Consider the following 24,925-nt stretch of genomic DNA (forward strand, 5'->3'; position numbering starts at 1 on the left):
CAGTTACCAACCATTATGGACCAAATAAATAAAAATAAACACAAAATATCACTTAAAATAAATAAATTGATTAATTAACTAATTTAAATAATTAATATTTCACTGCAACTGAGAATATAGAAATACAATATATGTTTAATAAATGAGATAAAGAGGTTTCGTCCAGCTAGTTTTAAAAAGATACAAATTCTTTCTCTTTTTTATTGTCTCTGGATAAAGTCTGCGATTCCGTCACCGTGCACTACTTATCAAACTTTTTCCGGCGTAAGTCTCACATTTGTCCACTAGATGGCAGTAATGAGATTGCTCTCAGCAGCCAGACAACTAGAACGAGAAACGGCGAACGGAAGCGTCTAAACTGTTTCCCGTTGGATGTTTATGTAAAACAGAGGCACGTTTTCTGATAAAGAGTTTTTGTTATTTTATTTAGTTATGGACATCCTCAAAGCAGAGATCGCGAGGAAAAGAAAACTCATTGAGGAGAAAGATCTCGTAGATGTGAGTAGCGACTGTTCTAGAATAGGCTACTGTTTACACTTGCGTCGATGTGTTTCTTACAGCTGTTGTGTGCTGATATGTGGGTCTGTGTAATGCTGCGCTCTTCTTGTTTCTCCAGGACTCAAAGAAATACTTCAAACGGGCTGATCTCGCGCGTAAAGAAGAGGAGGATTATTACAGGAGATGTGGATACAAGGTATAAACTCCAGCTGTGAATACAGACGTTACATCGTGATACACTTAAACATTCAATTACCTTCTCACAAGGTTGTACACAGCTGCTCGAAAACACATTTAACCACACTGTATCAGTAGTGTAATCCGTTTAATAAATGTCTAGATCAGGTGTTATCAATCTTTTAACTGAAACGGACCCTCAAATATGATCAGCCCCGGTTTTAGATGACACACATCTACTTGTCTGTCAATCATCTACTGTGGCTTTCAAAGAAATGAACTGTCCCATTAAAAAAAATTGTCTTCTATCCCATACTCACACACTCACAATTTAATAAACGTCATGCTGTCCAAGATGTAGATGAGTTGTTTCTTCATCAGAACAGATTTGGAGAAATGTAGCATTACATCACTTGCTCTGCAGTGAATGGGTGCCGTCAGAATGAGAGTCCAAACAGCTGATAAAAACATCACAGTAATTCAATGCATCAATTAATGTCTTGTGAAGTGAAAAGCTGTGTGTTTGAAAGAAACAAATCCATCAAGCCTTTTTTTTTAACTTCAGACCATTGCTTCGAACTAAAATATGAGTCATCTGTATTTTATTGTCTATATTTTAGACAATAAATTCTCGTATTTTATTAAAAATACGAGTCCATAATACCAGTTCTTCAAGTGTCTATCCACTGTTGTCCTTTTACTGCAAAATCCAGTGACATATTTGACATAACTTCAATCTGATCTCGATCTGTGCATATTTTTGACTTTTTCACTGGAGAAAGCAATATTATGGATTATGGACACTTATTTTAGCCATAAGTGACCGTTTAAAGTTATAACATTTCAATGAGGGATTTGTTTCTTACAAATGCACAGCTTTTCACAAGACATGAATTGATGAACTGGAGTGATGTGGATTATTGTGATGTTTTTATCAGCTGTTTGGACTCTCATTCTGACGGCACCCATTCACTGCAGAGGATCCATTGGTGAGCAAGTGATATAATGCTACATTTCTCCAAATCTGTTCTGATGGATGGCCTGAGGGTGAGTACATTTGCAGCAAATTTTCATTTTTGGGTGAACTACTCCTTTCAGAAAGCTCTTTCTCTCTAGTTCTCTTCTCATCCCGGAGTGGTGTCTTCTGTCTGCTGTGTATCTCTTCTCATATTCTCTTTCCTGCTGTCTGTGTGTGTGTTCTGTGAGTGTAGGTTTCTAATGAGCAGCCTGTGCGACAGGTAGGGCTCAGGCAGACAGAATGCATGCTGCCAGAGAGATGTTTGACCAGGTTTCAGCATGACTGAAGAACATTTGTGTTTAATTGCCTTTGCTCCCAGTGTTGCACAAATCTGGAGGCAGCACTATCTGAATTTTCAGCCCAGCCGCATAACGTTCACAGTAAAATCAGTGCCCTTATGTGACAGAGATGCCCACCCAGGAGCAAAGCACGTTTGAATTCTAGATGCCTTGCCTGCTCTCTCATTTGTGCGGTTCTCTTTTGTTGTTTCAGCTTCCTTATTTGGTTTTGATATTGCATGCATGGTGTGTTAAAAATTTAAAACCGGTGTCAAGATATAGCATGGCCAAACAAATGATATATGCAGTTCTTTGCTGTTCACCCATTGCATCTTGGGAGAATTGTGTGTGCTCATATTTATATAAGATTAGATGAGTAATCACATTTAATTTTTTTAATCACATTTTAAAAATGCATAGCTGCATGCTTATATATAGAGAACTATTTGTTTTAGGCCTTTTATTCTGTAAAATTTGCCAGGATTGTTATTTATAAGCCCTTCTTAATTTTCCAATTATATGCTTTGCAGTAGTATCAGACTAATTTAACAGTCATTAAAATATGACTCCTTTTTTTTTTTTGTCCAAGCTGGATAAGACCGAGGAGGAGGCGCCTCCATCTACATCATCCAATCCTGTGTTAGAACTGGAGCTCACGGAGGAGAAGCTGCCAATGACGCTCTCTCGACAGGAGGTGGGTCAGCCAATCAGAGTTCACCTGATGAGGTTGTTTTTGTTCTTGGATGAATAATAAATCTTGTGGCTGTGTGCAGGTGATCAGACGTCTGAGGGAACGTGGCGAGCCCATCCGCTTGTTTGGCGAATCTGATTATGATGCTTTCCAGAGACTCCGGAAGATTGAATTTCTAGCACCAGAAGTAAACAAGGTAAGCCCCACCTCTCCTCTCGCCATCTTCACACTCACGTCATGTAGTGTGTTTATTTACTGGGAAAAATGTTTTAATTTCCCTGCAAGAAAAGTTCTGTCAAGATGGACTCATGCTGAATTTGACACGATTTTTAAGGCTTGCCTTGTCTGTGTGTGTAGGGATTGAGGAATGATCTGAAGGCCGCCATGGATAAGATCGATCAGCAGTATCTGAATGAGATTGTCGGTGGAGCAGAGGGCACTGAACTGGACACACAACACGATCTCAAAGTGCATGAAGAAAATACCACCATTGAGGAGCTGGAGGTAAACCCACACGCACAGAACCCATAACATTAACTTAAACTAATTCATATCCTCATTTTTAATGTAAGAGCAGGTGCAGCCATTTGTAAATGTGCAAGGCTTCCAGTTATTTTTGCTGAACCAAAACAGTCTGTTATGCTTCTTGACATTATCATTATTTTAATTTATTGTAGTTAGAAACACTAGTTTGTAGCGCAAATAGTTTTACCATTTACTGCATTTTTACCTTTAGCAGCTAATAAATAATAAGTCTTGCACATTCACAGAGAACAGCTTACTTCTGCATAGCAAAATAATTACAGCAACTCCAGAATCTGGACTGTGCTTAATGAGAAGTACTTCTGTCGTGGTCCCACTAGGTGGCACTATCTTACGTCTCAAATCTAATGTTCTTTATAACTGAAATAACTACACCAGGGTTTCCAAACTGGGTTCAGCTGACAGAAAAGTTTGGGAAACCCTGAGCTAGAATATCAGCAATGGTATTCATAAGCTTTCAGTCACGTGACCGGCTCGAAGACCTGGAGGGTCTGCAGCACAAGCCTGTCAATTTTCCATCTGTTTCACAGTGCAAATATTTAGATCACCTCTCAAAAGAATAAAACAAAGGTATGTGAACAAAATGCAAGTTTTGGCCATTTGAAATCCATATTAAGCACCCGCAGGAATATTTCAATCATTAAACAGTGCGACAAAACATTGTAAAACACTTAAAGTGCCTTAATATATTTAAAACAGTAATATTAAAAGATCAAATTCAGCAATCACCATATTAATGATGCATAATTTACATAGACAAAACAGATGAGGCCGGAATATGAACACAGTCCGCTTAATGGTTCAGTGTTTAACTTATAACGGTTTTCTATGGGAAACCATTTAATGTAAAACTTTGTGTTTATATTCTGGCTTCATCTGCTTGCCTGAACAAAATGTACATCATCAATGAGGTGTTTCCTGAATTTCGCCTTTTAATATCTGCGTTTTACTACTAAAAATAACTCGGTCTGGGGTGCGTTTCCCAAAAACAACTATGGTCGCAAGTTCCATTGTTACCAATAGAGTTCAATGGAACTAACGACCATAGTTAGCTAACGATGCTTTTGGGAAACGCACCCCAGTGCAGCAAAGCTTCCTTTTGCCCTCCAGGTGGGCGTTCCTATAAGGGTGTGACGTCAGGTGAAAACTATCAATAGTAACTGTCTGGATACTAAAGCTCCTATGGTTTTAATAAATTGTATAATATAACAAAAGATGTTACATTCATGTTAAATAACCTGTATTAAACAGGCTTTGGGAGCGTCTCTTGGCACTGGCAATGATGTTAGAGACATGGACGTCATAAATAAAGTTTTAAGGGTATGTATTTTATTTTTTTTAATTTTTTAATTAAGCTGTTTTTTTATTTTATTTTCAATCCCTTTTGGAGTGTTTAAATCGTGTACTGATTTGATAGTAATGCATTTAGACAATATTCTAATTATTTAAATATTTTAAAATATTAATGATTTAATGAGAATCTGATGCACAATTTAAAAGTATAATCATTTTATTTTGTGTGCTTGTATGTGTATTTTTAAAGTTAATTATTAAATAAAAAAAATTTGTGTATGTTTGTGTATTGTATATTTTTATGCATTGTGTGTTTCAACTTGTTCAACTTTTTAAAGGTGCTTCATCTAAAATAAAGTATATTTTTATTATTATAGTTTTTGCTGGGCGTGTGGGCTAAAGATTTGAACAGCCGAGAGGACCATGTGAAGCGTAGTGTCCAGGGCAAACTCGCCAGTGCCACCCAAAAACAGACTGAATCTTATTTGGAACCTCTGTTCAGAAAACTGCGGAAGAAGGTATGTTGTTCTACAAGCTTTTTTTATACAGTATTATTATTATTACATAGAGACTCACAGGCTCATCGTGTCTTTCATATATAGAATTTGCCAGCAGATATTAAGGAGTCCATCACAGACATCATAAAGTTCATGCTGGAGAGGGAATACGTTAAGGTAGGTTTTACTTACTGCAATACTTTGACGGTTTGTAATTGGTATATTTGTGAGGAAACCCAACTAACACACTGTGTACATACAGGCAAACGATGCTTATCTGCAGATGGCTATAGGAAACGCTCCGTGGCCCATCGGTGTGACCATGGTGGGTATCCACGCTCGTACTGGACGTGAGAAGATCTTCTCCAAACACGTCGCCCATGTGCTCAACGACGAGACCCAGAGGAAATACATTCAGGTATGAATAGAAGTGTGTTATATTACATAGAGCGTTGTGATTTTTAGCAGATCAGTGATTGTCTTTTTTGTATTTTCAGGGGCTGAAAAGATTAATGACAATCTGTCAGAAACATTTCACAACGGATCCCTCGAAGTGTGTGGAGTACAACGCTCTGTGACGTACGAATCACAGCATTCAAAGTCATGTCACGTCATATTGTAAAATGTACGCCATTCTCTCATGTTGTAAATAACGTATTAACTGTAAATATACACCAATCTTGAGCACATACATGTGGATCTCTACAGTGTTTTTTTTTTTTAATAAATGCTGATGTTACTGTGGGATACAGGAGTGATATTTTCATTACATTCACTGATGCTTGATGCACTTGGATTTTATTGTGTCATTGTTGCTGAGCTGAACACTACAGAACGTGTAAATTCATGAACAAACCAAGAGATGTAGGCCTGTCCCTTTTCAGACAGGAAATGTGACCCTTGACCACAAAACCAGTCTTAAGTGTCAGTTATTCAAAATTGAGATTTATACATTATCTGAAAGCTGAATAAATAAGCTTTCAATTGATGTATGGTTTGTTAGGATTGGACAATATTTGACTGAGATACAACTATCTGAGGGTGCAAAAAAAATCAAAATATGGAGAAAATCGCCTTTAAAGTTGTCCAAATGAAGTTCTTAGCAATGCATGTTACTAATTTGACTAAATTTACAAAATATCTTCATGGAACATGATCTTTACTTAATATCCTAATGATTTTTGGCATAAAAGAAAAATTGAAAATTTTGACCCATACAATGTATTTTTGGCTATTGCTACAAATATACCCCAGCGACTTAAGACTGGTTTTGTGGTCCAGGGTCACAAATATTCCTTTTAAGGATGAACATCAAGAAGACATGCAATATGAGTCACAATCAAAATAAGTCCAAAAATGCTAAACTCACATCTCATGACTTTATCTGCCCTCCTGAGATGAGTTGAAGGAAGTCCTGAGTCACAGGAAGAGTGACTGACTTCCTCACGCTATGACCAAATCAGATTTAAAACACAAACAAAGCAAATTCTGGCCCTTGCATTGATTTATTTCAGATCTGAGAAATCTAACTTATTTTAGTGATTTTGAGGGATCAGTCTAAAGTTTTCTTAAAAATGACAGAACTACAAGGGGTTTGTAAGTTGATAAAAAGCTAATAAATCATACTGTAAAAATTATTAAAAAAAAAAAAAAATTGTTTTTTATTATTTTATTTGTTTACCTGTGTGTCATGTGACCATTAACCAGGGTTATGGTATATAACTCGCACTGTAGTTTAAATGGACTTCACACTTAACTAGTCTCGAGATGTAATTTAAGATTGTTCACTGGATTTATCCTCTAAAACAGGTCAGGTTTTGGAGAGACATTAATTTGCATTGTGTTTTTTGTAAAGAGGGAAACAAGAGCATTGTACATTTTATCACTGGATTTATAAAAAATTATTTTGGTTTAACATTTAGCAAGATTTAGTATTTGCATTTTTGGTTAAAAGAACATGTAATGCAACAGAGAAAAAGTCATTTTATGATGTTTATTTTAAAATATGGTATATTATAAATTTACTTGTAATCACATCCATACAGTTTATGATCACAACAACAACGTTTGTCAGGCATCTACATTGTCATCTGAGGAGATTACAAATATTAAACGAATGTTTTTTTAAACTCTAAAACATGAAATGTGGAGTTATCTGCTTTTTCCAAAAAACAACTGTTGGAGTTATCTGATTTTGCTATAAACTTTTAATATGTAAAAAAAAAAATACTTTCAATGAACTTTAATTTTGTACATTATCTGTATTTAAGTTATTAATACTTAATCAAAACAACCCAACTGCAGTTTGATTGATATTACTTGGAATGCGCAATAAAAAAAAAAACCTGTGAATTTTGAAAAAAAAAAAAATAGAAACATAAACATAAAAATGGAGTTATCGGTTTTTGCAAATTAACTCTTCATTTATTAACTGCATGTAATTTACTATGTGGTTGCGGTTAGGATTATGGTTTGGCTTAGGGTTACTGGCATGTAATCATGCATAATTTACTGTTAATAGGCTATAATAGTTAGTACATGTAGCATGTAATAAGGATTGTTATCCAAATTATTTATCCACAAATATAAAAGGGCATCACAAAAACCTACTTTTTCTCATTTTCAAAAAACAAAACAAAACAAAACAAAACAAAAAAACAAGTCACTACTAACACAAAGATGCAACAAAGCTAAATTACTGTAAAGCCTTAAATCTGTTCTTTGATTTACGGTGTCTATGCCTTGCCTTTACACGCCATTTGCTAATCAACATGATGTTTTTCTAAGTAATATTCTTATTTTATCTCAGTATTATTAGTCTTTGCTGTTATAATTACCCCTATATGTTCATTGTTTAAAATGTTGCAATATATACATATATATATATTCATAACCTCAGGTTTCATGACCCTAATATTGGCAGAGCTAGAGCAGATCTCTCAGTGCTGTGGAGAAACCCCAGACTCCAGCTCCCATCACCCCTTGCTGCAGTTTCCACGGTGATGAAAGAGTTGCGATCATAAACACACCAACCCCAAACTCCCAGGACACACACGATATACGTCCCTTCCTTCACACAGCATTCCAACACGCGCGCTGTTCTCACGGCTCGTGGGAGAAACACACACACACACACACACACACACACACACTTTCATCACATGAGAGAATAACGGCTTCCAGCTGCTGTGGAAAGCTGTAACAGAATAGCTGCTCTGCTCCAGGCCCTGCAGGGTTCATACAGAAACATTATTCTGGAAGAATGGACTTTCTTAGCATGGAATTGCGAGTGTGTGGATATTTATGCGTCACATGAATTATTAGCGACTAACCTATGCTGGAAATTAAAGGCGTAGACGCCGTACTTTTGTCTTCTAACGAAAAAGCGTTTATGGCCGATATATTTTGTTGCTAGTGTGTGTAACAGTGCAATAAACAAGATGTACATCTGCAAGATGTATTTGTTTAGTGTTTCATCTGCAATACGTCTACAGGATGTTTCCTATCAGATGTCAAATAGACGTCTATTAGATGTTTTTAAGATGTTTACACAGCAGATGCTTTCCAGATTAAGTGATCTTTAACATACATCTTGCAGATGTACATGTGCTATCTCGATGGAAATAGGTCCAAACGATGTTTCAAAGGCCGGATCAAGGGTCAAGCTTCTCCAAGCATCACGCAGTGGCTTACCTGAATGAACCAGTGATTCAGCATTTTGAACGAATCGGTTCACTGAATCAGTCAGACAGTCGCCACCTGCCGGCGTAATGATGCCACTTGCAGAAAGAATCACTGAAACACCCCTGTAATTTATTCATTTAAATCTGATTTACGTTGTTTTACCATGTTGTGCTAGTTTGGACTAGGTTTCCCTGGACTCTAGTAACAGGTTTAAGTGTCTTACTCAAGGGCACAATGTTAATGGTTCATGAATCATTTCTTGTGGAGAATGAACCACCTACCTTCTGGTTTCAAGCCCAGATCTTTCAATACCACATCCATGATCCCACCACTCCTTAAACTGATAGCAGTGGTGCTCTCTACAGCCTCCAGTGTTTATTTTGGCCTACAGTCAGTTGTGAGCCTGCCAAATTTGAACAATTCTCCAAAATAACTCCAAATGCCTCGACCCTTCATACTAAGGGTCACGCTGGTGCCATATGAAATCAAGCTTTCATGTTCACTGAACACAACATTCCTGAGGGTTCCTCAAGCCCTTCACACACTGCAGGGGAATACCATGGATTCAGTGTCGAAAATATTTCATTCAACAAAGCGTCCACTGAGCCTCACAGGAAATGGAAGATTTCTATAAACACAGCGTCTCTTGTTGTTCACATTCCAGCTGCAGTAGGTACAATAGACTCAGCTGCCCCAAAACACATATCTCCGGCATCACACTGGCTTGACCGCCAGCAAAACAACAGCGGCCACATCTCCAATGTTTGGTTTTCCAGTGTTGTGTTCCTGTTGCTGGGGGAGACCCCAAGCCATTGTCCAAGGCACAAACATCCTCACACACTTCCTGTGGGATGATAGCACAAAATCTGTGAGTCATATTAACACAGTATTATTCAAGAAGACTGGAGGGAGTTGATTAGAACCTAAGCAGGCATTGCATAGCATATAAAGTCCTGTCTGTTACAGGAAGGAGTCACAGGGACTTGTGGGAATTACTGCAATCAGAGCTAAAAGTAATAGTTCTGTCATCATTTAGTCACCCTCATAACATTCCAACCATGATTCTTTCTCTTCCGTGGAACAAAAATGGAAAAATATATTTGGATAATGGAACAATGAAAGCTTAGAAGCACCAAAAAAGGGCAAAATAGCACCACAAGAATGGTCCATATACCGTTGTTGTTACTGTTAACAAAATAAACATCACTTGTGCGCTTCACATACAGGTATTCTACAATTTTTGTGTGGAGAACAGATAAAAATTAAGACTGGATGTTTGAGACCCAGTGTTTTATGTCACTGACCTCAAACCTGGAGTAACACCTTCCGACAAAATATTTGACCGTTTGTGAAGGGAACATGATATATTTATGCTTGTGAAAGGGTTTCTCTGTTTCCATGAGCATTCACACTAAGATTCTGACAGTAGGTGTGGAACGAATGAGTAAATGTTCAACAGCTGCAGGAGACTCACACATAAACAAACAGAAATGCACACACATCCACTGGGAAATCACAGGGTAAAATGCTTTAAGCTTAAGTCATCAGCAGGTGCTATTGGAGCTGGAGTGATGGATGAATCACATGCATTTATAATACAGTAGGTGATCATTACTTAATGCCAGTGTGAATCTTAAATCCTTTAAATGTTGAACTGTGGTGGATGCTAATGTTTTCACATCAACATCAAACATTTGTTCTCAAAAATTACAAATTGCCTGTGCGCACGTCAAATGTCACTGATCAACCATAACTTATATTTGAATATTAAAATAAAATACAATCTAAAAACTATTTTATTATTACTTGCATTTTATAATTATTTTATTCTTATAATTGTCAGTTTTTGTGAATATGCATGTATATGTGGTCATACAAACAAATAAATAATAAATAAAATAAACGCAATTTAGGTCCAAAACAGGACATCCCATATATGTGACCTTGAATGCAGGATCAAAGCAAAACCATTTTCTTTCTCTTTTCCCTCATTAAAGTTATTCATGTTTTCTGTGAGACAACATTGACATATATTTGCATATTTCTAAGAAGCATTCAGGTTTGGCAAATCAAATTTCAGTTTCATGTACTTGGTATTTCAATCAGTGGGTGTGATTGTCAGCTTCACCTGCGGCTGATCTCATTACACATGCAGGGACATAATCCACCAAGGTGACATGCGGAAGAATTTCAATAACATCTGGAGGAAGCAGATCATCACCTTCATCCACCTGGAGGGGCATGTTGCATTAGGAATAATGGTAAACATACATTAACAATGCATATTCACTCATATGGGACACAAGAGATCTGAATAATAGCAATAAAGTGATTTCACACCTCAGTTTAGAGAACATTCAGCAATAATTTATTTCAGAATCTCAAGAACCACCAATTTCTCATCTGGAAAATTCAGTATCAGTTGCCAACAACACGGTTTTTGAAAAATGTTACTATACAAATTCTTAATAGAAAAAAGAATAAATTAACTGTGGAATTTGGTTATATTTAACCCGCCCAACAATTCCACTTTATTTTTTCTACAACACCATTTTATTGTGTCCGGTTATGTCTGGAAATGAACTCATGAAACATGCTCTATTGTCAAGATGTGAGAAGACAAGTTTAGTAACTAACGTCCTTCATTTTGCACGACTGGTATTAAAACTATTGACAACAGTTAGGAAAAGTCTACAGCTAGGAAACCAAAGCAGTAACTGGTCTTCCTGTAGCACCTGAACGTGTTGTTGCTATTTCCCAGCTTAAAGACCCGAAAATAACCAATACTGATTTATAAAAATCATTAAACGAATGCTTTTACGATTTCTTTTAAAAGAACCCAGTTTCCACAGTCCTGCCTATAAATGTTGATAAATGTGTTAGTTGTTTTTTTTTTTTAATATAAAAAAATTACGTTTTTTGTTATAGAGTACAGGTAGACGAGAGGAGTGAGCTCACATTGGCCTAAGAGGGAACGAGGTCCGAACGACCTCTAAATGAAGGGCTGTTTTTACACCAGGTTTTAGTTTTAACATCAAGATGCATAACACTGTGTGCTGAGCATGCACAAAAAATAATCAACAATCAATTTCAGGGCAGATAAAAACATCTGGTTTACTTATAGGCCCTTCATGGAACAAGAATGACTTTTAGATTTAATGTCTGGTGATTTGGACCCTTTTGAATAATGACTGCTTATGTTAACGCACAAACTGTTGACGTTTTGAAGATCTGTCGAGTTGTAACGGCAAAGGGTGTGCTTTCAGCTACCTGTTTCATGTACAATGTTTCTTATCTCGCAGTGTGTAACAAATGCGGTCTTTAGCATTATGGCTTGATGTTTCCTCGGTCAGACGATCGAGGCGAGGGGCACACGTGGTTTCGGATCTTGTTGACTGCATGATAAAAGCATGAAACACCCTGTATTGTCTGAGCTTGTAGTTTCTTACCGGCTGCTTTTAAAATGAAGCGCCTGCTTTAATCGCGTCACATTCTGGAATGCTGTTCTCCTGAAAGCCTTTAACAGGTCAGGGAAGAGGTAACGTCATTTTCGTTGAAATGTTGTGTCGGTGTGCCACATTGCGTTGTGCTCATCTGACTTTTGACGGTTTTATAAATACGAACGTAATGTCATAGTGGTGTTACAGTTAAGTAAAATCCTGAATATTAAAAACAGATACATAAAAACAGGAAACCCATAAGGCCAGGAGTGTTTGGAGAAGGTTTTTCGTGTGTCTTGTTACTTCACTGATGTCACAACACTATACGCGGGGGTTTGTGACTGTTCATGCAGTGCGGGCATACAGCAGGGCATTGTGGGATGTGCAGTTCAGGCTTAGAGCACCATGGTGGCGAGTTGCCGGTTGCGGCCTGAGTTGCAGTACTTCACAGATCAGTCGTATAAAGCCGAGGGTCATGCTAAAGCCTCTAAGCTAAACGTTTTTGATTTGTTGTACAGCTATGGCTTCTAAGTTAGCTAATGTTCTGCAAAAATGGACCAGAATTGATGAACTTGAGAATGACAAATCAACATTACGCACAAAGACCACAATGTTTTGAATTTCCTCGGAATGATGTATCTTGAGCGATATATCAGGGCTCATCTTTCAATCCAGAACAACCGAAGAAAGGCTTCTGCCTTTTTTAAATGCTCTATTGTTATTCACAAAGTATCAAAGTTCACAGACAGTGGGAGGGGCTTATGATGCACTCCAGTCCAATGAGAAGTGGCGCTGTAGGATGAAGGAGGGGCTTGTGGTCACATACTGTTTTTTTTTTTTAACAGAACTGAGAACATAAAGATCTACAAAGATGGTTGACGCCAAAGCAATCCATCGGAATGTTTTTTTTGTGCATGAGAGAGAACGACGCCGGCTCTCTGACATCAGTGCAGAGGGACACACACGACAGCAGGGGACGTGTCTATTTTAGCATGTGTGTGTGCATGAGTGGGGTTCACTTATAGTACAACGCGCACAAGACGTCTCTCTTATGCACATTAATCCAGCGATGGATTAAACACGGAGGGTTTGTGCATACGGAGAAACCGGCTGCCAGCTAACTGGGTCAAAGTTCAAAAGTCAGAGTGGGAGGGTCAGACAAGGTCAAGCTCAGTTCATTCAGACTCTTGTATTCCCATTGTTCATAAGCACTGTACCGCCGGATATACAGAGAGACAGAGAGGAAGGAGAGGTCGAGGTGGTACTGGCTCCAGCCATAGGTGTTTTCGGATGAGTTGAGGTCCAGACTGTGGTCAGGCCTGCCTTCTGAACACTCTTTTAAAGAGAGAGGGATGAGGGATGAGGGTTTAGACGAGCGTTCCCGGCTTTGCCTTCTCGTGCCCGTACCACTGTACGTCCACTATCTCAGAGCACAGGGGACTGTTCAGGAAACAACTATCGGAGAACGGCGATCTGCAGATGAAAAGTAGAGGAAAGTGTCAGACAATGTAACAACAATTATATAATAATAATAACAATTATACTGTGGTTGCTAGATTTATATTTGTGCAGCTATCAGAAGGCCCATATGGAATTGAATGTCATCTGAATAAACGGCTTAATTTGAACATGTTTTAAGCTATCCTAATACATTTTTACAATGTTACAGGGTTTTGAGGAATTTCACAAATTTACCCCTAAAATAAGCATAAAGTGTGCAAAAAACTTTGTCTGGACCTGGCCAACACCTGCTTTTTTTTTGCACATGGAACCAAAGAAAAATAGAAATCCCAAATAAGAGAAAAATATAAGAAAAAAAAAAGAAAAGAAAAAAAGATGAATAACATTTGATGTGTAAAACATTACATTTACTATATTAACCTGATCTTAAAATATTACATTTAATATATTACATATCCTTTTAAACATATTCAATAAATTAATTAAAATGATATATATATATATATACAGTCATGGCCAAAAATATCGGCACCCTTGGTAAATATGATCAAAGAAGGCTGTGAAAATTAATCTGCATTGTTAATCCTTTTGATCTTTTATTAAAAAAATTCACAAACATCTAACCATTCATTGGATAATAAGAATTTAAAATGGGGGGAAATATCATTATTAAATAATTTTTTTCTCAAATACATGCTAGACACAATTATTGGCACCCCTAGAAATTCTTATGAGTAAAATATCTCTGAAGTATATTCCCATTCATATTCACAATTTTGAGCACTCCAGGGTGATTATGAACATGAAATTATCCAGCCATGGCTTCCTGTTTCACAGAAATATAAACAGGAGGGAAAACAAAGCCCAAATTCCCTTAATCATCCATCACAATGAGAAAAACCAAAGAATATATTTCTGATGTGCAGCAAAAGATAATTGAGCTTCACAAATTAGTGAATTGGCTTTAAGAAAAGAGCTAGAGCAGTGAAAATTCCCATTTCCACCATCAGGGCAATAATGAATGAAGCATTTATATAGCGCTTTATTGTGTATTGCTATACACCCAAAGCGCTTTACAATCATATAATTAAGAATCTCCAATCAACATAAAATGTTACGAAACTGCCTGGAAGAGGACGTGTGTCTATAACGACCTAATACATGGTGAGAAGGAGAGTTTGAGTGGCTAAAGACTCTCCAAGGACCACAGCTGGAGAATTGCAGAAAATAGTCTCAGGGTCAGAAAACCTTAAACAAACAGCACCTACATCACCACATGTTGTTTGGGAGGGTTTCAAGAAAAATTCTCCTAGCTCATCCAAAAACAAACTCCAGCATATTCAGTTATCAGACACGACTGGAACTTCAAATGGGACTGGCTTCTACGGTCAGATGAAACTAAAAAATGAGCTTTTTAGCAGCAAACACTCAAGATGGGTTTGGTGAACACAGGGATAAAAAGTACCCCATGTGTACAATGAAATATACTGCTGTATTTTTGATGTTGTGGGCCTATATTTCTGCTGGAGGTCCTGGACATCTTGTTTAGACACACGGCATCATGGATTCTATCAAATACCAACAGATAAAAAATCAATAAGTGACTGACTCTGTTAGAAATCTTAGAATGGGCCATGTTTGGATCTTCCAACCGGACAATAATCCAAACACAAACCTCAAAAACAACACAAAAAATGGGTCACTGAGCACAAAACCAAGCTTCTGCTGGCCATTCCAGTCCTCTGACCTGAACCCTTTAGAAAATGAGTGGTGAACTGAAGAGAAGAAGCACCAACATGGAGCTGGGAATCTAAAGGGTCTGGAGTGATTCTGGATGAAGGAATGGTCTCTGATCTCTTGTCAGGCGTTCTCTAACCTCATCAGGCATTATAGGAGAAAATTTAGAGCTGTTAAACTGGCAAATGGAGGTTTCAAAAAGTATTGAATAAAAGGGTGCCGTTAATTGTGGCCAATGTGTATTAGAGAAAAACATTTATTTCATAATGATATTTCCCCCCATTTTAAATTCTTATTATCCAATGAAAGGTTAGATTTTTGTGAATTTTTTAAATGAAAGATCAAAAGGATTAACAATGCAGATAAATTTTCACAGCCTTCTTTGATAATACTTACCAAGGGTGCCGATATTTTTGACCATGACTATATATATACACACATACATACATACAGTATCTCACAAAAGTGAGTACACCCCTCACATTTCGGCAACCATTTTAGTATATATTCTCAAGGGACAATACTATAGAAATTAAACTTGGATATATTTCAGAGTAGTCAATATGCAACTTGCATAGCAATAAAGATTTACTGTCCTCTGTAAATAACCCAACATACAGCCAGTATTGTCAAAAAAAGCTGGCAACAAAAGTGAGTACACCCTACGTGATAACAGCTATGCGTCGTTTAACCATGCAAGTCCTATTCATCATGTTCATGTTTTTGTCTGCTTGACAGGACCATACAAATTTGTGTATCTTGTATTAGAGCAGTTAAAATTTGGTGCTTTTGGGTACAATTCTCTCATACTGACCACTGGATGTTCAACATGGCACCTTATGGCAAAGAAATCTCTGAGGATTTGAGAATTATACCGGTTGCTCTCCACAAAGATGGCCGAGGCTATAAGAAGTTCGGTAACATCCTGAATCTGAGTTACAGTACAGTGGCCAGTGTCGTACAGAGGTTTTCCAAGACGGATTTCATTTGGAACAGGCCTCGCAAGCGTCGATCAAAGAAGTTGGAGTCCTTGTGCTGTGCATTAGGTGCAGAAGCTGGCTTCAAAAAACAGATGTATGAGTGCTGCCAGCATTGCTTTAGAGGTTGCAGAAGCAGAAGGTCAGCTTGTTAGTGCGTAGACCATACGCCGCACACTGCAACAAGTCAGCTTGCATGGCCATCATCCCAGAAGGAAGCCTCTTCTGAAGCTGGCTCACAAGAAAGCCCACAAACAGTTTGCTGAAGACAACCTGTCCAAGAGCATGAATTACTGGAACCATGTCCTGTGGTCTGATAAGACTAAGATAAACTTGTCTGGCTCAGATGGCGTCCAGCATGTGTGGTGACGCCCTGGTGAGGAGTACCAAGAAAACTGTATCTTGCCTACAGTCAAGCATGGTGGTGGTAGCATCATGGTCTGGGGCTGCATGAGTGCTGCTGGTACTGAGGAGCTGCGGTTCATTGAGGCAAACATGGATTCCAACATGTACTGTGGCATTTTGAAGCAGAAGATGATGCCCTCCCTTCAGAAACTGGGCCGAACGGCAGTTTTCCAACATAATAACAACCACAAACACAACACCAAGATGACAACTGCCTTGCTGATGAAGCTGAAGGTGAAGGTGATGGAGTGGCCAAGTATGTCTCCAGACCTAAACCCTATTGAACACCTGTGGATCATCCTCAAGCGGAAGGTGGAGAAGCACCATGTGTCTAACATCCAGCAGCTCTGTGATGTCATTATGGAGGAGTGGAAGAGGATCCCAGCAACAACCTGCGCAGCTCTGGTGAATTCCAAGCCCAGCAGGATTAAGGCAGTGATAGATAACAATGCTGCTCCAACAAAATATTCACACTTTGGACACAGTTTTGACATGTTCACTTAGGGTGTACTCATTTTTGTTGCCAGTTATTTGGACAATAATGGCTATATGTTGAGTTATTTTTAGAGGACAGTAAATTTGTACTTCTATACAAGCTGCACATTGACTACTCTAAAATATATCCAAGTTTCATTTGTGTAGTATTGTCCCTTGAGAAGATATACTAAAATTGTTGCTGAAATGTGAGGGGTGTACTCACTTTTGTGAGATACTGTATATATATATATATATATATATATATATATACAAACACACACACACACACACATATATATATATATATATATACACACACACACACACACACACATACACGTAGTATAAATATGTATATAAAGAAAATATATATAATTAAAAAAAAAAAAAAAAAAAAAAACTATAAACAAAGAACTGTTACACTGCAAAATATAAAGTCTCTCATTTTGTGATACAAAAGTTTGGTCATCCTGCCCAGAACAAAGTTTTGCTTTAGTACTCCTTAGTAAATTTTTAATGAAATAACACTTAAATAAAATTTGTAGTTTTGCAATACAAATTCATTTACAAGTTAAATTCCAACACAAGAAAATGGCACAATCAGAGAGGTGAAGGAGTGAAAGAGTGAGATACAGAACATGCAGAGAGATAGAGATTGAGAGAGAGTGTACCTCTCTACTGGTCAGTGCTTTGGTGAGAGGGAGAACGGTCTTCAGTAGGAGAACTTTCAGTCGTATCACTGCCCCGAGAAAACACACACATACACATTCAGGCAGAGGTGGGTTAGTGAGACACACAGAGAGAGAGAGAGAAAGAGAAAGGTTAGCGTTTGTGGGTAGCCGTGATCAGTTAATGTAGAGTGAGTTGTGTAATTTTGACACTGGGGTAGTTCTGTTACACACTATTAAAGTGAACAACACAGACAAAGCATCGGTACAGTTAGGTGGACGTCTAAACCAAGAGAATGTGCTCCAAGTCCCAGACTTTGACCAACATCCTCAAATATGTCTGTTCTTTGAAGTAAATACCCACTGACAAACAAAGCTGTGTAATCTACAGGAAAACCAAGCCAATTGTGCAATTTTGGAAGAAACCAAGAACAGCACAATGAAAATATGAAGTATATATAAACATTCATGGTCAAAGTTTAGTGCAAGGAGAACCATATCAGCTTAGCCTAAAACCATACTCGCGTCTAGAATGATGGAAATCACTGACAAATATTGCAAGTGATTTTTTTCACACAAATCTATTCACATTGACTACAATGCAAATTCAATTATGAGAGAACAAATCTAATAACTAATTTAAAGTGATTTGCCCTTTGGATCAGTCTGAAAAAAGTGTCACAAAAAGTGATTCTGATTGGCAAGTCAATCTAAGAAACTACAGAGAAGCAGTATGTTATCTAACAACCCACTGGAATTCTACATACTATGATGTGCTAGTGCTACTTGGATTAACTAATTAGGAATTAGACATAATTAGTTCCTTCTAGACCATCTACATTTCAAGAAAATATTGGACTACGAGGCATTTTATATATGTATTTATTAAAAAAATTGTAAAATTCTTACCCGCTCTGCCAGTTGAGTATGTGTTGTGGGCTGCAGGGGGGCGTAGCTGCAGGGTCACTGCAGGGAGTTCCACTCCTCTGACTGTGTGGAGATGCAGCTGAAACACACACAGACTCCACTGTAAGACACTAATGCACACAGCTGAACTATAGTCACATACGCTTATACACGTGGTGAACGTGTCAGAGATAAAGCTGATTGCTTGCTGCCAACACCCTCTTGAGCTTCTGGAAAAGGTTTGGAGTGATTCTGCCACCCAGAGAGAGGTGATAATCCCCACGACACACACCCACACACTGACCAGACCACCCTGACAGCCTCCATACATACACACACACACACACACACACACACACACACACACACACACACACACACACACACCTCACAGCAATGTACTTAAGTTGACACATAAAATAGGTCTCATTCCACCACTCTTTCTCTCTTTGTAATACACACTATATCACTGCAGTAGAAAGAATTTATACACCAGTGAAGTGAAATGTACAGACCTTACCTAAAGGCAACACAGCATACAGTATGTGAATGAAATGTGAAAATTAGGTTGTGAGGGTGAGAAACCCAGTTTGCACCATATTTTACCATAATGTAACTGGGTGTTGATTATTCATAAAACATGGGTTGTGAAAATAAGACAAGACAGTATAACATGTTGAATGTTTTTTCACAACCTCAAATTCATTTTCCAGGGCTTGATCCTAAAATAATAATAATAATAAAAAACGTTTGCAGCAAAATATGTTTTCTAGTTACCAAATTATAAAGCTATTCAATATAATGGTTAATCAATAGCCCTGAACTGATTTCAGTGTCACAAACCTCACAAACAACTGAAATCATACAAAATGACAGACAACCAATGAATGACAGTTCAATGAGCTAATGAATCAATCTGATTCAAACCGATACCTCTATTGTGACTTCAACACTGATAAAATAATCTCTTACTGTAAATCAGGCAAAGAAATCCGGCTGTACTTTGTTGCACAGATAAAATGTTACATAATTACATATATATTCTATCTATCTATCTATCTATCTATCTATCTATCTATCTATCTATCTATCTATCTATCTATCTATCTATCTATCTGTCTGTCTGTCTGTCTGTCTATCCGTCTGCCTGTCTATCTATCTATCTACCTATGCAACAAAAAATAGCCACAATCAGAAACCATGTTTGGATCTAATTTATGATGTTAACTCTGACCAAAGTCTTGCTGGTATCCACATATTTTTGCATCATTTATATTTGATCTGCTCACCTGGTGACCCCTTCACTAGTGTCCCTATTCGTCCTCCACGGCCATCTGAAGCATTGGAGCTGGTGTGCGTGATGCGGCTATGCTCCTTTATTGATCCAGATGAGCGCTGGTACCAGCACCGCAGCTCCTCTGACACTGCTGCCCGCCCCCCTCCTCCTCCTTCCCTACCAAGAGACGGAGTCCTCACAATCTGTGAGCGGGAGGGCGTCAACCTCCCGCTGCCACCACCTGCTTCCCCGTCCTCCCCGGAGCCCCAGCCTTCCTTATAAAGCCCCCCGGCTGTGTATGAGTTGGAGGTCTTGAACTGTGCCTTGACGCTGTAGTGCCCCTCCTGGTCATTCTCCAGGCTGCGGACAACCACGGCGCTGGGGCTGCTGCCCTCTGTATACAGCGGGTACTCTTTGATGCGATACTGCGAGGAGGGTTGGCTCTGGCTGTGGAGGTACACGCCCTGGTGGCTACCGCACACCCCTCCGTGGGTACTCCCGTTGCGGGCAGCCAGGTTGGGCATGCTGCCAGAACTGGACGCGCCCAGGTGTCCAGCAGACTTGTGACGCTGTCGCTGCCGCTGTCGGGCTTTGGAGGGAGAGTCCTCGGCCAGCGTACAGTAGTTAGGGTTGGAGGTGGATGAGGGGTAGTAATGTTCTGAACTGGAGTGGCTGGTGCAAGATGAGCAGTCATCAGGGACAACAGAGCCATTGCTTCCTGTCCTCTGTGGTCCTGACAGAAACAGGTCAGGACTAAGTCCCGCCTCTGTGTCCGCCTCCAAGGATAGCAGCTTCCCCTGAGACTCCAAACTGGAACTCCGGCCACGGAATGGCTGAGTTAGACTGAGGAAGAATCGAAAACTGAATTTTAGTGGATTATTCAAACATTTTTAATATTTAAACATTACGTTTTTGAAATATATATATTTATAATAAATTATTGCTTTTATTCAGCAAGGATGCATTGAAATAACTGATGATAATTGAGCAGCATCAGCATATTAGAATGGTTTTTGAAGGATCATGTGACACTGAAAACTGGAGTAATGGCTGCTGAAAATTCAGCTTTGCCATTAAAGGAATAAATTACATTTTAGAATATATTAAATAGAAAACAGTTCTTTAAATTGTAATATTTTACAACATTACTATATTTTTGTTCAAATAAATCCAGCCTTGGTGAGCATAAGAGACTTCAACTTTTGAGTGGTAGTGTATTTTGAAGAACAATTACAAGCACAAACATTGTTTTTCGTTGAAATGAATGTGTACTGTGACAAGGCTGATTTTGAATTTATGTTGATTTTATGTTTGGTTTTAATTTTATATTAAATACATGCAATTATAGCTATATTCACTTGAATATTCTTTAATAAATAATACATAATAAAAAATATTAACTGAAATATGAATCATTCATATAAAATGAGAATGAATTTATTTAGCCAAACAATACAATTATGTAAACAGTATGCTAAATAAAACCACAGGTGATGTTCTCATGTTGACAGCAGAGGACATTGAGTGTGTGTGTGTGTGTGTGTGTCCAGCACCTGGCTGAGTGCACGCAGCTCCGTGTTCTCAGGTCAGGGGTGGAGGGCATGCTGGACTGGCTGTTCCAGTGAGGAAGGGAGCGCACAGGGCTGTTCTGGAGAGAGTTGCTCCCTCCCGGCTCACAGCTGCCTGTGCTGGGGAACCGCCTATGACTACTGCAGAAAGAGAAAAGAATAAACATAATTTATTCATTTACATGTGCACGACACGACTCATACCAACATTTTTTTTTTGTAGACAGGTCTATACCTGGAGTGTGAGGAGCGTTTCTTCACCCGTTCGTAGGGTTCGTCTAATGAGCTTTCGCTCCACATGCGCGGTTTGATCGGGGACTTGTCATAATCACTGCGTTGGTAATGCAGGTGTCTCAGTCCGTCCAGGGACTGTGGGGGAGGCGGTCGGCTGTGGGACGGGGGTCGGGGAGGGAGACCTTTGTGTGGGGAGGCAGCCGGAGAGAATGTAGGGGTTCCTGTCACTTGGGGGTCATCTGGAGAAGAGAGTGAGAGGATATGAGATAAATATCATTTAATGTAAAGATGGTGCATGCATACATGTTGCTTTTACTTTGGGGGACAAAATTGCTAAAAGAAATGATAGAAATTAAGAAAATCAAATTAATGAAAATTAATTAAATGAGTCTTGATGTGTGTTATCTGACTGGATGAGCCACATTCAAAGTTCTTGCAAAAAATATCAATCAGCAAATTAAATATTAATCTGCAAAAGGAATGATTATTAATGAGGCAAATGCCTGTTTTGTATATGTAAACTATATTAATTGTAAAATAATTGTTTATTACATCTTGATGATATCCAATCTCTCATTTTACCAAACACCACCTCTTAAAGGAATTATTAGGAATTAAAAAATTTAAATAATCAAAGAAATGAAAAGAAAAGAAAAAGAAAACAGTTCATAAAACGTCTTGAGTATTATTTGATTAGATAATTAAAGGGCACCTATTATGCAAAATCCACTTTTACATGGTGTTTGGACATAAATGTGTGTTGGGAGTGCGTGAACACAACCACCCTACAAATCTACAAAAGAATAAAAATCCACCCACTCCTCATTTTTTAATCCCCTTTAAACCAAGTCAGTCTCACTAAGGGTGAATCCCATTTCTCTGTCTTACCCCTTCCCCTTCCCCTACCCCTTCGTCTTACCCCTAGCCCTTGTCCCTCGAAACCAAGTGGTAAGCGCTAGGGGTGAACACATACCCCTATGAAATGAGACACCACTTGGTTACGGTTACGTCATCATACACCGTCGCTAGCTGGCTGCTACGTCATCAGAGCCGACAAGTGTTGACCACAAACTTTGGATCGTTTTACAAACTTGTTAAAACTGTAGACATGCATGGAGTCCATTCAAGGCTAGTCTGCGGGACTGTTGTGCAACTCAGCAATGTTAGTGTAGCAAACTAGCGATTTTTTTTTAACATTTCAATTAAGAACATGGTTGCAAATATATATGTACAGGACTGTCTAGACCACAAAACAAGACTGTCGTAATTTTTAAATAAATTATTTAAGCCGAAAATACTTGATGATCTGGCCGCCATTGTTGCCGGTTGCGCAGTGTGTTCTGGGTACCCCTTGGTTTCAAGTAAGCTCGTGAAAATGCTTGGTTTTAAGGGGTATCTACCACTTCCCCTTAGCCCTACCCCTCGATCAAAGCGAGAATTGGGATAGCCCTTACTCTCACGTGAACGCGCAAAACTAAGGGGAAGGGCTAAGGGGAAGGGGTAAGACAGAGAAATGGGATTCACCCTAAGCCTGCCGTTTTGATTCTCACACAGTGTGACGTCACATTTCGGAGGGTGGGGCCCTCTTCTGGAGATGGGGTGGGAATATGCAGCTCATTTGCATTAAAGCTATACACTCCAAATCAGCTCGTTTTTAGACACACCCCAAAAATAACATTTTCCAGCTGTTATAATAAATAATCTGTGGGGACTTTTGGGCTGAAACTTCACAGACACATTCTGGGGACACCCAAGGCCAATATTACATCTTGTAAAAAGGGGCATAATAGGTTCCCTTTAAAGTTCAAAGTTATTGTAAAAAATATTAAATTCTATACTAAATATCAATGGGCCAGATTAATGAATATTAATGAGACCAATGTCTGGTTTGTATCTGTAAACTAGATTATTTGGCAAAAGAATATCTTAAGTTGGCTTCATTCTTGTTTGCAACACTTTTCACAATCCAATTAATTACAGATGGATATAATCAAACCCTGACCTATTTTTTTTTTGTTGATTATTCTGCTTCAATTTGAAACCAGAATACATATGTAAAATTGGTATTTATGTATAAAAATTTAACAAAACTCACCATCATCCAGCACCAGGGCATCAGACAGTGAGCTGTCCTCTGAGCCAATATTCGCTTCTGCCGAACAAAGACAATTTCACTTAAAAGTGAAAACTCACATACACAACATGTCAAACAAATCTTCGCAACCTGAGCGTGAACACGAGTGCGTTAAATGAATTTTCGCAGCAGAGGTCACACACAGACACATATGTTCACACAGTTTTATAAGGTCTATGGGGAGGTGCGATTACTCTTGCTCTCAGCATGAAAGACTTTATAGAGGAAACACTTAATGAACTCACAGGAGCCCTGCGAAAACGTCTACAAATACAACAAATAGAATTCCTCACCCTCTATGATTAGAGAGGCACGTTGTGTGGGTTTCTTCCCAGAGCGAACGCGGTGCTCGTTGATGCCGTTCTCGATGTCTTGCAGCTTCTTCAGAGCATTCAGATACGACGTCTTCCTCTGTTTCTTCAGCTTTTTGCTGCTGATGTGAGGATCGGATGCTAACCGCCGCGCTGCCTCCGTTATCTGGGACTGAATGGCAAATTCCCTTTCCAAACGCTCCAACTCCTCTTCCTAAAAACACACAGATGTAAACATACACAAAATGAGTAACTGAGCCAAAAAAACCCCACATAATCCTTCATATAATCCTTTGTGAAATTACCAACACACACTCCATCAGAATAACAAGACAACTACGGGCGCCAAGTTGTCTAGTTTTCATGAACAAATTGAGACAGCTAAGATATTGTGGCCTCTTATCAATGCCTTCGATTAATCACCCAAAATCAACAATCATCAGTCATATAAAAACACACATACAAAGACAAAGATGACATTATGACCTCTTACATAAATCAGCTTTCTTCATTCACATAGCTAAGCTCGTTTTTTGGGTTTTGTAATCCTTTGGCTAACACTCAATGCATACACTGCACTATTGGTACTTCCTCTAATCATGCCAGACTGGAGCTATTTATTGACCCCTGCACACATGCATGAATGTCTAAT

General features: G+C 38.6%; 2 protein-coding genes across 15 annotated transcripts in view; one reads left to right on the plus strand and one right to left on the minus strand.

The window, feature by feature from the left end:
- The first annotated feature begins 296 nt into the window (after positions 1–296).
- On the plus strand, positions 297–5,739 carry prpf18 (PRP18 pre-mRNA processing factor 18 homolog (yeast)). 2 transcript variants are annotated; one of them, XM_058752445.1, is made up of 11 exons: positions 297–498; positions 617–694; positions 1,887–1,913; positions 2,561–2,665; positions 2,745–2,858; positions 3,020–3,166; positions 4,457–4,525; positions 4,876–5,016; positions 5,101–5,172; positions 5,258–5,413; positions 5,493–5,739. In XM_058752445.1, the coding sequence occupies exons 1-11, from the start codon at positions 433–435 to the stop codon at positions 5,571–5,573; spliced, it is 1,056 nt and encodes a 351-aa protein (XP_058608428.1). In that variant the 5' UTR covers positions 297–432; the 3' UTR covers positions 5,574–5,739. The 2 variants fall into 2 exon arrangements, with proteins under 2 accessions (XP_058608428.1, XP_058608429.1); XM_058752446.1 differs by lacking the exon at positions 1,887–1,913 and having other exon boundaries at positions 298–498.
- Positions 5,740–11,562: 5,823 nt separating this feature from the next.
- frmd4a (FERM domain containing 4A) overlaps positions 11,563–24,925 on the minus strand; it is a 145,984-nt gene continuing 132,621 nt past the window's right edge. For 11 of the 13 annotated variants that reach the window (XM_058750519.1, XM_058750518.1, XM_058750517.1 and 8 more), the window contains 7 exons: positions 24,256–24,487; positions 23,924–23,980; positions 21,830–22,067; positions 21,580–21,735; positions 20,040–20,869; positions 18,754–18,850; positions 11,563–13,592 (listed from right to left, as the gene is read on the minus strand). In XM_058750519.1, the coding sequence (XP_058606502.1) occupies positions 13,487–13,592; positions 18,754–18,850; positions 20,040–20,869; positions 21,580–21,735; positions 21,830–22,067; positions 23,924–23,980; positions 24,256–24,487 (1,716 nt within the window). In that variant the 3' untranslated portion in view covers positions 11,563–13,486. Of the gene's footprint in view, positions 13,593–17,847; positions 17,916–18,753; positions 18,851–20,039; positions 20,870–21,579; positions 21,736–21,829; positions 22,068–23,923; positions 23,981–24,255; positions 24,488–24,925 lie in introns of all 13 variants that reach the window. The other 2 variants (XM_058750516.1, XM_058750515.1) reach the window with 1 other exon arrangement.

Source organism: Onychostoma macrolepis, chromosome 18 (genome assembly GCF_012432095.1).
Source record: "Onychostoma macrolepis isolate SWU-2019 chromosome 18, ASM1243209v1, whole genome shotgun sequence".
In the NCBI taxonomy this organism is placed as follows: domain Eukaryota; kingdom Metazoa; phylum Chordata; class Actinopteri; order Cypriniformes; family Cyprinidae; genus Onychostoma; species Onychostoma macrolepis.

Excerpts from the sequence above, each read along its gene's own strand:
- prpf18 (XM_058752445.1), top strand. The coding sequence starts at position 433 with ATGGACATCCTCAAAGCAGAGATCGCGAGGAAAAGAAAACTCATTGAG. Across the intron at positions 1,914-2,560 it reads ATGAGCAGCCTGTGCGACAG|CTGGATAAGACCGAGGAGGA; the intron begins GTAGGGCTCAGG and ends TTTTTGTCCAAG. Across the intron at positions 4,526-4,875 it reads TCATAAATAAAGTTTTAAGG|TTTTTGCTGGGCGTGTGGGC; the intron begins GTATGTATTTTA and ends TTATTATTATAG.